The 13,140-nt window shown below is 52.6% G+C and overlaps 1 protein-coding gene across 1 annotated transcript; it reads right to left on the bottom strand.

Moving 5' to 3' along the window:
- Nucleotides 1–477: 477 nt before the first annotated feature.
- On the bottom strand, nucleotides 478–2,282 carry N0V96_005920 (uncharacterized protein; the record flags this gene model as incomplete). The annotated part of the gene is made up of 4 exons (XM_053189457.2): nucleotides 478–715; nucleotides 851–962; nucleotides 1,087–1,162; nucleotides 1,356–2,282. 4 exons carry the CDS (start codon nucleotides 2,280–2,282, stop codon nucleotides 478–480), a joined length of 1,353 nt encoding a protein of 450 aa, XP_053052910.1.
- Nucleotides 2,283–13,140: the final 10,858 nt, after the last annotated feature.

Below are 13,140 nucleotides of genomic sequence, written 5' to 3'. Positions count from 1 at the left end.
ATGATGGGATTTTCTTCCTCTTTTCCGTTTGCCATTGGGGCCTTTCTCCCGGTTTGAAGAAGAGGCGCAAGGGTACTCGACGGGGTTTCTGGGTCGGGCTGAATTTTCTTTTCGTTGGATACCACAGCGGAGCACGCTTTCTGTCGTTTTTCTGCACTGGGTTCGGACGGGTTTGTCTCTCTCACGCAGAATAAGCCGGAACTATGGGAGTAATTGGCATGATATATAATGGAGGTTGCGAGTGCGAAAATTATGAAATCAAATTTGTCCTTTCCTGTTCTTAACCTACAACACTCTCCTCTCTCTCTGCGTGTGATTGAAGTCTATGTCTATTATGCCATTTCACACCATAACCAAGCAAGACAAAAAGCCCAACCACTCTTCTCTCCTCAGCAGCACCAAATCGCCGCCACAGCCGCTGCTCGGATGTTTTTTTTTTCTGCCAGGATTAAGGTCAAGATGAAATGGCCTAGCTTTTCACTGCTTGATGTACACGTGCTCGCCGCGCTCCAGCACGGAGACGTCCATGCCGACCTCGAGCCAGGCCTGCATGTACTCGACGCGGTCGGTGCCCTCGAAGAGCGGGCACATTTGCATGCCGAGGCACCCCATGCGCGGGGCGCCCTCGTCGACGTCGCGGAGCTTGCGGAGGGACCTGTCTGGTTCGGCGCCGTGGCGGGCGCCGGTTACTGGGTCGACGTTTGGCATTTTGCAGCTTTTTTTTTCGCCAGTCGTGTTAGCCAAAAAAATGTGTTCCTTTTTTTCCAATGTTTGGGTTTTCAGGAGCATAAAGAGGGGTGAGTGAATGGGTAAAGGGGTGAGTGAGGAAGGGGTGAGAGGGGGGCCTTACCGGACGGTACGGCACGAGACTTGGAACTTTGCCGGGACGGTGACCTTTGAGGTGCCCTGGGTGAAGTTTACCCATTTCCATGATTCCTCGTCGTAGGCTGGCGTACCAGAGACTACGTTATTACAGGATTTCGTCAGTAAAGCTCTTGAGTCTAGAAATTCTGCCCACTATCGAGTCTCTAAAGAGTCTCGAGGGAGGAGGGGGGTCCATCTCATATTGCGTCAGATCGCACTTACCAATGATATTGGACCGGAACCTCCTGACGTCGAGATGCTTGAGCTCGTCGTCCTTGGGTACCTTGGCGTCAAAGTCCTGGAGACTGCTAATGTTCATGATATGAAGAGGATACTTTTTTTAACCAAGAAACGAGTTCGTTAGCCTCAAGTCAACCCCTTTTCGACTCTTATTTTCCTTTCATCCATCTCTCATCCCTCCCCAAGAAGAAAGGAACCCAAAAAAGAGGGAAAGAGGACGCAGAACAAGAAAAAGAAAGAAAACAACTCACAGCATCCTGGAATCCAACAATAGGTTGATACCCAGCCTCCTCCTTCCTCGGCGCACACCGGTACACCTCCCTCAACTGCCCCGGATCAACCCGGAACAGCGCCAACTTGTTGCTCACCCCCAAATACCGACACAGCTCCCCAGGAAGCTCCTTTTCCATATTCAGCGCCGGCACGACCTCCTTCCACACTTTGACGTCCTCGCGCGTATACCCGCGCTCCGCAATCTCCGCGTCCGTCGGGAACTCGACCGGCAACAACACCTCCATCTCCGGCTGGCCCCTCCACCCGTCCCGGATCTTGGATGCCACCCACGACATGGTACCCCGGAATCCCGGTTCCCGCCAGGGAAACCGCATCACGATCCACGCGTCGGACGACTTTTCCATAAAGACGGTGGATTTGGTCGCGTCGGGCACGTAGACGTCGACTTTGATCGTCGCGAGGAGGGGGAACTGGCGCTGCGTGACGAATTCCCAGGTGTGTTCGTCTTTCGCCTCGGCCGAGTCGTCCACGGCGGCCGGGAAGCGGGATTTGAGCTGGGCGAAAGTGTACAGCCTGTCGAATTCTAGGCCCGTGGGGAGGAGCTTGCTCCGGGTCACTTCGATGCCGCGGCATGATTTGATGGGGTAGACGCAGAGCGCCTTGACACGGGCGACGGGCCCGGTGCCGGTGCCGGCATTGGAGGTGCTCACGCCGGTGTCATCGGCCTTGGCGGAGTGCTGGTCCCGGAGGTTGCTCTTTGGCGGCGAGACGCCAATCTTGGTGTGGGTTGACCGGAGGGCGTCGCTGGTGGTGGCCGGGATCGGAGGGAAGATGTAGAGGACCGGAACGAGGAAGCAGAGGAACGTGGCGAAGGGGAGGAGGTAGAAGCCGATGCCCAGGTGTTGTGGCTCACCCAGAGCGGATGCCGAAATATTTGGGTCCATTATGATTATGCTTCTTTCTCTCTGTCTTACCAATGATCTTACTGTTGCTTGAATTCTCAATGATTGTTTGTTGTGTGCTCACTGTTTACAACAGTGTGCGGTTTCTCCCTGTGATCACTCACTCACTCACCCACTGCCTTGCTTGTAAGACGGATACGGGTGGGTTGTGATGAGAAGCGGCCGTGTGGTTGAAAGCTCCACCACCAATCTCACACACGCAATGTTTTATTTTGTCGACGATGTAATTGAGGGTTTCCAGTTCATGGTACGATATGAGCTTCACATCATCGCACCCTTTTTAGACCACGCTTCCCATTGACAGCGCGGCTGAAACTTTCCATTCATCCCTTTCGGCAGGGTCCAAGACCCCTACGGCCCGGGCGCGCGTTTGATGCTGCCATCACGTGCAGAATCAAGTGATCAATTTCCTCCAAGAGACAGTCTCTCTCTCTCTCTCGCGCTTAGTCATCCGTTCGTCCTCCAAAGAAGCTGGTCTGTGCTTGAAACGAAACTTGGTCCATTGGTCCAAGGAAACTCGGTCCCGAATCCCCCGCGCCTAATTTCAGAACCACCGTACGTGTGGGTGGTGGGCGTGGGTATTTGCAGTTCCGTGACTGGTATCTGTAGGCTCCTAGGCGCACCCACGGCCACCTCGAGACGTATAATCGTCAATTCGAAACAAAAGCAGGGGAACTGTTACGATCTTCATTGCGAAAAGCGGGATGATGCCATCAGCACGGGGGCTGCAGATGCCACGTACTGGCAGACCCTACACCCCTATCAGCCACAGCAGATGGATGACGCCAACATCCCCATCACCCTCCCACGCCTCCTTATCCATTCTTACGTCCGTATGCGTAATAACTTTAGAGGTGCTGTGACACATCTCTAGCGGCCATTAGTCTCGGCGCCTTTTGATTTTTTTTTTTCTTCAGTCTGTTTTCTGTCTCGTGCGACGAATCAACTTCATGTCTCCGGGAAGCTTCAGCACTGGGATTTGATGTCGAACAGGGAGGGGCGCACGAGATCGTCCCCCAGCCTCCAGATCCAGAAGAGCCATTACCTATGTACCTCAACAAGTCGATCTGTAGGTCTAAATCCCGTCCCTTCGGGGCGAAATGTTAAAGAGCCGACGAGGTTCGTCCGACAATTTCTGGGCGCAATGGCATCCGCAAAGTACCGATAGCTTTAGCGGCCGCTTCTAACTCGGCCGTCGTGTTAACCGACGTAGCAGGAGTGACTGTAACGCTTGGTTCGTATATCACCAAGGAAGAACGCCTCCGTCCACGAAGTGGCTTTGCGCCCGTTGTAATCTGATGGCAACGGATGAGAGTTGGGCTGTTGTCGAGTGTGAGTAAATGCCACTCGGTCTGATCGCAATGTCGCAATGGGCTGGCGAACATAGTCCGTTCCTAGCGTAGCATCCATTGGGCGTCTCCCGCATAATCCCCGAGAGGAAATCCCAAACTGGTAGCATTGCAACAGGAGAGGAAGGCAAGGTGATGTCTTTGACGCCCGTTGCGATTGGATATTCAACTCTAGAGTAGTATTCCCTCGTCGGATCGGAAAATTCGAAGGCGGGCTGTCCCTGAGACTGCGCGAAAGAACTTTGAGGCTGCATGGATCCAGTTCCATGGGATCTACAAATACGGTCTGGTATGGTCTGATCATCTTTGGTCCAGCTCTTCAATATGCCCACTGGTAGCTGCGCACAGGTCTGCTGTGGTGTATGCGATGATGTATGCGAGTACATGTGAACTGTCGCTCCAAATGATTCTTGAAGACATGTTGCTCGCCATGTCAATCTGCAGGACCGGAGGCGGAGGAGTAACAAGAGGAAGCCAATGTCACCTTGTGTATGGCTGTGTAGTAGATCGATCACGAATGCTTTTCCAATAGGAAGAGTAGTAATGGTTGCACCGATACTATGCGACCAGGGAAGCTTCGAGATATCGGCAGATCATTTGCATCGTTCCTGCGCCTCTGACCCATCTGGGACGCGCGTTGTAGGTAGGTAGTAGCCTTTGAAGAATTCGGCCCGGACGAAGAAGAGCCGCACGTCCGTCTAAAGTATGAGGTACCATATGGAAGGGGCCATTGCGATGCTCAATGCCGAGAATAATTCGTCAATCACGTCGGAAATTGACAAAGTAGGCGCATGTATCAGCATCCCATACACCGGATGGCACTTTGCCGCGAATTTCGAAGAGAAGATCAGGATGTTACTCTGATTCTGTGACTGTGGCTTTGAAGTCTGAACACATAGACCCTGACTGGGGATGAGAGAGAAGGCATCCCACAATCCGGCTGAGATCGCATGGCTGGGCAAAGACGACATCCCGGAGCGGTTGGTCCACTCAGCGCCATCCGGGGTAAGAACTTGATATCAAAGCGCACGATGAGCATGGTGGCAGATGACGAACAACCTCGCCTGGCGTTCACCGAGCAGCACGAGCTAGAATGTACAAGCCACGGGCCGCATCTTCCTCCGCATCTGCCTTCAGGTCAGCATCTCCATCTTGTAGAAAGGTACATAGCTGGTTGAGTGGGAGTAGAAACGGAGCATCTCAGGAAAACCCATCATCAAAGTCTCCTGAACATGGAACAAGAATTAGAAATTACGAGAGGCCTTTGCGCCCGTAGTAAGACATGGCTGACCCCATAACAACTGGGTATGGATGATGGCCAACGAACTGTGATTGCAAGAGGCGAGAAATGACGGTGATGGCTGTCACAGTAGGTTCGCCGTGGCTCCTACAAGTCGAGGAGGCCAGGGCCTTCTCTCCAAGACTGACGTCAGTCTGGCCTCTGTATTTTGATGTCGCTTTTAAGATGCGGCGTTTTTCTTTCCTCTCTCTTTGGATCTTCCGGGTACGCTGTGATGGTCCTCTATTGATATGCCGTCCTTGATGCTGTCGATGGCATCTGTTCCCTGTTCATAGGTAGTCGTTTATGTTGATGTCAACATGGGGCTGTAGTAGAGGCATGCTGCTAGGCTAGTCCGGTTGATTCAACCTGAAAACGCCTTCCTCATTGTGTCAGCCATCCGCTTGATCCTTTAGATAAGTTAGCCATCGGAGCATATGCCAACATGGGTTTGGTGAACATACCTACAGTCGTTTTGGTCAGCCACAACGGCAGGGCCTCTTTGCTGATCTCACTTGACGGCACTTGAAATTGCTCCAAGGCCAACGCTGGCCGCTTCTGCCTCACTGCGGAAGGGATGGGAAAGCGTACGGAGTACGTAGAGAACGAGATGAAGCCTTGAGTTCATCTGAGGACGAGCCCCCCATGCCCCCCGTCTTTGCGATCCTTCTAGGCCCTGGCTAGGCAAATTTTGGTAAGACGCCAAGCATCGTTGGCCTTTTTGTTTTCGCGCTAGATTTCTGGACGAAAGACGTTCGTGGTATGGCGAGTGGCTGCATACATGTTAACCACATGCGGGTTCGCGCTCTTTGTTCAGTTCCGTACCTCTCTCTCAAGATCGGTACAATCAAGTTTGCGTTCTTTTGTAAAGACTGATTGATTCTGCCAGTCTTATGATGGATGTTTTGCTTCCCATTACCCAATGTGGCCGATTCGGAAGAGCTACGGCGTGCTCCGAGGCTGGCAGCACTTGAGCATATTCTACCGCTTGTCGCCCTTGACGCAAAAGCCATGACTGGCACTTAGGACTCTTCTCCTGGTCCGCGGGAGTCGAGGGCGGGTCTCTTTTGATTTGTTATACCGAGCTGCTTCCCGCCTTCGGGGGTTGCTGGGATATGAGCAAGGGAGCCATTATCGCTTTCGTTCGGCGCTGTGCTTGTTTGATCACTGCGTGTAAAGCTGAACGGCTATATCAAGCCATCTTATTACTTGTGATTTGCAAACCGGATCCGCCATGTCGCGCCGCCAAATATGACTGTCTTCTGGTACTACCAGCCTTTCGCAGGCAGTTCATCCGATCGCGTCAACCTCGAAAGGGCAAGACGTTTTGATGGCACTATTGAGCAAAATAAGCCAACGGCCGTTACCGTTGACTATCTGCAGCGACCAAGATTCGGCGCGCCACAGATGGTCGGTCCAACGGCTGTTGGAGCGTTTGCACGCCATTAATTCTCGATTCTCGCAAATCCCTTGTGCCGTCCTGCAACGTTCTACCCCAACCGATAACCGCATGCCGTGTTTCCTTGTCCATGAAATCTCTCCATATCGAGGTGGGTTGGTTGTCAAATCCGTGTTGTAACTTCGCATGTAGTCCTTGTCAATTAGGCCATGCCGGATCAGGACACTGTCAGGATTTGAATAGAGAGCTTGGGGCCGTAGCTGCCGGAATGCGGGAACTATTGAGCAAGATGCTTGTGCTTCTGTGAGGAGGTCCCATTTAGGCGTATTCCCCTTTTCTACGGGTAGATGCATCCTGTCCCTGTCATGGAGTGTTGATTCACAGACGAGAAGGCCACATAGCCGGCCGCCAACATGTGATTTGTTTGAGTATCCGTATACGGGCGGCGCTTCTCGTGGTAACCTCCCAATGACAATATTGACTACTGTGTGCTGGGAGTATGTAGGGAAAAAAATCTTGGCCGTCGTTGAACGCAGTGATCAGCATCGAGGTTCCGAGGCGGCCGACATATTGAGAAACAAATCTGCAGTCGGATTCAAAACCCATGATCCCAACAAGGACCCAGAACTATGACCGCCTCCTTGGTGGGGTATGGGAAAAAGCAATGAAGGAAGAGTTGCGAGAGGCTTCAGGGCTCAGGCCTGTCGTATGCCCCCTTGTCTCGGGGCGTGCCTTGCCACGGGAAATCTGCAACCCTGCACCGGCAGCGGATGACCTAGGTCTCTAAGACGGTGAGAAAATGTGAGGTGCATCTGCTGCTTGGGACTATAAGGTACCAGATGACTGGCATCCTCGACGCTGGAACTACATACGTAGGACGTAGAGCGCTGCAAATAAAATTGCGAGACGATGGCGGTTTTGTGGCGAATCCTGCAGATTAGACCATGCATTATCTTTTCCGGATAAAGCGTCTTCTCCGTCATATATGACGGGTTTGAAGACTCGTCCCGGTGGGCCAGATCCTGCTATAGGGTGCTACTGCTGATATTGAAGCAAACAGCATGGATGGTACAAAGTCGCAGCTCCGAGCAGCTGATTGCGTCGTGACTCGGGTTCTCCCGAGCCAAAGCAGACTGCGGTGCGGTGCGGTACGACGCGGACAGGACGGTTGAATTAAGACGCGACAAGACCAGAAGCGCTGCAAACTTTCGACCAGGCCAGGCTGTCATGCTGGAAAAGAAAGTTGAGGGGTATTTTTCTGTTCTAGAAGCCGGGCCGGCGGTGACGGGCGTGACAGAACCAAACCGCGCAAAAGATAGGGACAGATTTGGGTTCCATTGTGCGGCAAACACGGAGCAGATGAGACATTGCAGTCCATCTGGATGATCGATTTAGTAATCCACAGTCGACTGAGAGAGTGTAGGGCGCAGCAAAGTCTAAAGCTTCAGCTTAGCTGGTCTTTTTCGTAGGACGTAGAGCCAAGATGCTCAGAGATGCGTATGAAGCATGCCGTTTTTGGCCGCGGACGCACAGGGCGCTTGCTGTTTGATGTGACTCGTGAGGGCGGATGTGAGGTGTGTTTAAACTGTGGCGGCGTGCAATAAGGCTGATTAACCGGTATTGCTTGACAGCTGCAAGCAGCAAAACAAGGGAATGGAGTGGATGACCGAAATGGTCCAGGTCCTGGTCCAGGTCGCCAGGTCCAGCTGAGATGTCTCGGAAAGTACCGCAATTCGCCTTTCGTTGACCAAGTTGACTGGTGCTGTCGTTGAGGGGCTGTGATTTATTTTAGAAATTGCTGCATCGCGATAGAATTTTTGCTATGAATGTGCGCGAGAAGATGCAATGCAGTGCGATGCAGTGCAGCGCATGACATGACATGGCATTGCAGCAGCTGAATCTAAGTTATAGCACACTCCATATTGTCGTCCACAACCGTCCCGAACTAGGAGGGCGAACAAGGCAAGTGTGGCCACACGAGATGCATCTCAAGCAAATAGCTAGGTACCTATACTCATGGGCCAGTTCCTAGGGGCGGAACGAGGCGGAAAGTGACTGGCCGGGGAAATGGAAGGTCCTTAGAGGGTACGTATACGTGAACCTCGTCAATAAGGTAGGTAATACGAAGGTAGGTAAACCAGCTTAGCAGGCACGGATACTTAGGAATGAGCCGGCTGCAGCCAAAGCTACTGCCTATACCAGTGGCAGCTGCAGTTTCCTTCGTACAGTGAAAAAGAAAAGAGACAAGTGCACAAATCCCGAGAAAACACACAATGGAGGCAAAATAAAAAATAAAAAATAAAAAAAACCAGGACCGGCAGGGGGCACAATGCTGCAGCGCACCTTCGATCGGTCTGGGCCACTAGAAACCATTGGATCGGGTCATTGCAGGTTAATTTCATAATACCGTGACGCCGCAGTTAGGCACATCCCAGTCCAAACCGATATCTGACTGGCCGGAGGCGGCACGGGGAGAGGGAGAGAGTGTGAGAAGATGGACAATGGAAAGTCAGCTTGTGCCGTATGCCGTAGCGCAGTGGGAAGAAGAGGAGGCAACTTATTGGAGAAGACAGAGAGGGAGGAAAGGATGTTGTTGGAGAAAGTGAGGAGCTGTGTGAGTGAAGTCACTACTGCGTAAAGTGTGAGTGTGCAGCGTGAGATGTGAGGCAAGGCGCAATGATCAAGAGCCGGCACTTTCCCTACCATCCGGATCTTACCTGAGAATTTGAAAGCACGCGCTACATATTGCAGGTCCCTGTCCAGCCTCGGTCTTCCTTGCTCAAGCTCAGCCCCTAAAGCAGGTGCAATGCGGAGATGAAGCCACCGTGCAAGGTTGGACGCTGCAATTTTGAATTCTGCACTGAGGGACTTGCGGATATTGAAGCCAACTTTGGCATATGTTGGCAACTTCATGACTTGGGCATTGGAATCATGGAATATGGAATCATGGTTATTACATGGTACACAACTGGTCATTGAGGTACTCCGTAGTGTACGAATACCTTGCTCTGCTTGGTGCTGCTAACTGGGGTTTCGCCACCCACCGCTCTTTTATTTTTGCTTCTCATTTTGTGGGATTCCACTCATGTATCAAAATATAATAGTAGACAACAGTATTGAATGATTCAGGAAGGTCCAAAGGAAAACCGAGGCTCATAAGACCATGTATGCATAGACACAGTTCCTTGGCCATTAGATTATCCAATGATCGACTCTTTGCAAACCTTGACTGATATATATTTGGCCATAGGAACGAACTCTCGTTGGACGAATGTACAAAGTCTCCAGTGTATCATCGGATCTTGCGTTGCCGCGCATTCCTCGAATCCATGAACATGACTGCATATCGAGTTACCACTGACTCTTGAGTCTCATTCCCAACTCTTTTTGACCCTCCTCGTATGCTTGAAGTAGAGTGTTGGATGCAGATGGAAATGCTTTCAGGTCCAGGATATGAGCAGGGCCTTGCTCCTAACCTACACAGTAAAGGTACTCCATTCGGATAGACCACGGGGCCATGTCGTGTTTCTCTCCGATTACCAAAATGGCAGAATTGAGGCAGGCACGGCAGGAAAGACAAGGGGAAGGGGGGGTTTGGACGTGCCGTGGGCCGCCTGTCTCCTGCTGGTTGAGTATCCCGTACGGAGTAGGGTGGGTAAGGTAGGTACCTACGGAGTATTCCATGATCCATAAGGTACCTTAAGGTAGGCAGGTTGTGTCTTGACAAAAGGCCCCCGATGCCGACGGCACCATGGGACCGAATCGTGGGAACTTGGAAGGTGGACCCGGCCCGTCCAGTTTTCGACTCCTGCTGTTTCGAGACTTGATCATCCAAGAGGGCCTGCTTGGGGCCTGCTTGGGGCCTGTTATTCCTGCCCTCTTTTGCAGCACATTAATTACATAATACTCTTTTAAACTCGCCATCTCCACTCGGGCTGCTCCCCACTTTCTTTTTTTTTCCTCCGGTCCGCGGGTGCCTTGTTCGTCCGCCTGTTCTTTTGCGTCAGGTCTTTCAAGTTCCATGCCATCATGCCTGTGCTGTGATAGTGTACACTACAACACCGACGAACACATTTCCCACGTGACTTCCACGCCTTTTTCACTTCTCGATATGGCTGGTCGGCCACGCGATATGCAAAGCCTGATCTGAACCAACCTGGATCAAAGTAAACGGTGCCCAGGTTATCGTTGTCGCATCTCAATCCAGCCCCCTGCAACCTCGAGCTACCTATCCGGACACGACTGAAATCTGGATGATTCAACGAGACATCTACATACGGAAATGGGTACGATGCACGGAAACTGCACAATGCAATACCTACGCCCGCTGGTCATGATCAATTCGATGCATCTAGCCATTGGTGCAAGGCAATCCGGACACTTCTCCATCTCCTGAGTCCCAGCTACTCCTCTTCCAAATATCCTCCTTACTGCGCACGACAGCGTTGGCTGCATATCGACTAATGCAGGCTCGACCTCCCGCCTTGAACGAGCCCTGTCAGATCAACCTTTGGCACGCCCACTTTGCTGCCTTTTTAGCTGCGCAAAGTACGTATTACGGAGCAAGAAATCACCTTCGCCTTCTGCCGCTCATCCTGGCATGGGACGATGTTGCTCTGCTTGCATATTGGGATTGTTGATCAGTGCCCGCTTTCGATCCACAACCGACGCCTCCATTGGCCTCAACCACTGGCATGGCCCTCCCTGCCCCGACTGTCCTGGGACGGAAGCCAGTCTCGATCGTCGACTCCTATGAAGTTTCCCTATACTGCCACGATTGTGTACACAGACAGTACTGCTCTCCCGCTTTTGGTCGAGATGCGCCAACGCCAGACGCCCCCAAGCGAGTGGTTTGTTGGTGTATTATTCACTGCAAGCAATGTGTATTCTCGATCTTGCACAGCGGCCGTCTTCCCTGGCATCTCCTCTGGTTTATTCGATATAGCCGTCATATTACGTACGGAAAGGCAATACCTGACCAAGTCTCCTCTTCTGGCATAGACTCAAGGAGGTTAGACATTTCAACGAGCTTCTCGGGACCACAGGGGGGGAACGGCCCAGGCACTGGGATTACATGAACCAACAGGGCGGAGAAACTTTCAATCAGGTACTCTTTTGCCAGGGCCGGTCCCTTCCCCTCCCCTGGCATCTTGCTAGCTTTGTAGTGCTTCAGCTGCGACGTTTTCCTCTTTTCAACCGTCAGACGGCTCAGTACTGAATCGAGTCGCTCCCTCAGCTGCATCTTGCTGTCAACGCCCGCCCCCTTCGATCCCGCCGACTCCCGTTCTCCAAAGCCAGCTTCTCCACTCAAGTGCGACATGTCACTGAGCACAGGCACCGGCAGCTACACTACAGCAACAGACGACGGCGGCAGCGGCACTGACCTGAACTCATTTCTCGTCCCATCCTCAGGACCGCCGCCTTTTAAGCATGGGCGCTAGCGGCATCAGGTTCCCAAAGCCAAGAAAGCTAGATTATGCTGCCGCTGCTGCTCTCACATTTCTTTCTGCCCTTGCGCCCTCCGCCACACCACCCCGGCCGCACCTCCCGACCCCATGTCTGTGCTCCCGCTCCAACGACACCCCCTTCACCATTTCAATGACACCAAAACCTAGGACCCAGGACCTGGAAGTGGGTGTGGAGTGTGGGTGTGGCTAGGGTTGATGAGGGGTGCTGGTCTCTCCGTCTTGCTCCTCTTCCTGATGCCTCCACCAAGACCATGGCTCGACGCCCCGACAGCCTGGGAACACGCAAAGCATCCATGAGCGCCTGGCCAGTCAGTCCCCTTCTTCTGGCATTCCACCGTGCCTCTGGCCGTTCGTCCCGCTGCAAATTGGGCTGTTCCACGGGTCCTTGACTCCTTTTTTGCGAATTCTGCTAGCAACGATGGCTCGGACTCGGCGGGGAATATCTTGCTGAGGACACCGCTCAAATGGTTCGAAATTCGAACACGATCATTCCGAGTAGTACACCCATTGTGACGGATAGCTGTCAACAGATCCAGGGGAGCTTCCCATCATCAATCTCCGCCGTCTTAGACAGGACCAGGCCCACATTGTCTAAGAGTGACCTTTTAACACGAGCTTATAGGCCTAGAGTGTGACTGGACGCCAGGGCTTGGACAAGTTCCGCGCTAGAGTGGCACAGAAGAACGCGCCCGCGGTTTCCTTAAACTGCCAGACGAACGCTGGCGCCGCTCAACGCATTTGCGCTACACGGCAAATTTGCGCGGACAGGCTTTTAAGGAACGCGGTTTCAAAGGATGGGCCTGGCGGCGATGTATGTGCAACTTGGGTCGTACTAAGCAACTAGTGAGGACGCCGCCGTTCACTCATCCATGTCGATTCCAGGGCGAGTATGCCCAGCTGTCACGGCTCTTCTCTCGCGGGATCCGAGATCAGAACATCAGATCAACAACAGGAACCTCCACATCATTTTCAGCTAGCCTGGTGTTGATCAAACTTCAACAACCAGATGTTGACAGGGCTTCAACTGTCTGCTTTTCCGCCGAACCCCAGCAAGCTCATTCCCAGCTTTCCCCCCACCACCGACCTGGGCGTTTGCTTTGGCCCGTTACATCACCTTAGACACAAGACCCTTGTCTCATCTTTCTGCCAGGGCTTATCTGTGCCTCTTCTTCCGTCGGGTTCTGACGTCCAGCTCAGTTCCTGATCCAGAGTCCTTTGTACTTTGTACGCAAGTGAGGAGGAAACCCATCTCTTCAGGCTGAAGGGTGAGTCGAACCTGTCTACCGGTACCGCTGGGTCGGACGATCTTTACTCTTCTCCCTATGCTAAGACTTTGGGCAGACGG

The sequence above is a fragment of the Colletotrichum fioriniae genome (genome assembly GCF_027942845.1).
Source record: "Colletotrichum fioriniae strain IMI 355084 chromosome Unknown scaffold_6, whole genome shotgun sequence".
NCBI lineage: Eukaryota > Fungi > Ascomycota > Sordariomycetes > Glomerellales > Glomerellaceae > Colletotrichum > Colletotrichum fioriniae.
This window is presented reverse-complemented; position numbering and strand designations above follow the sequence as displayed.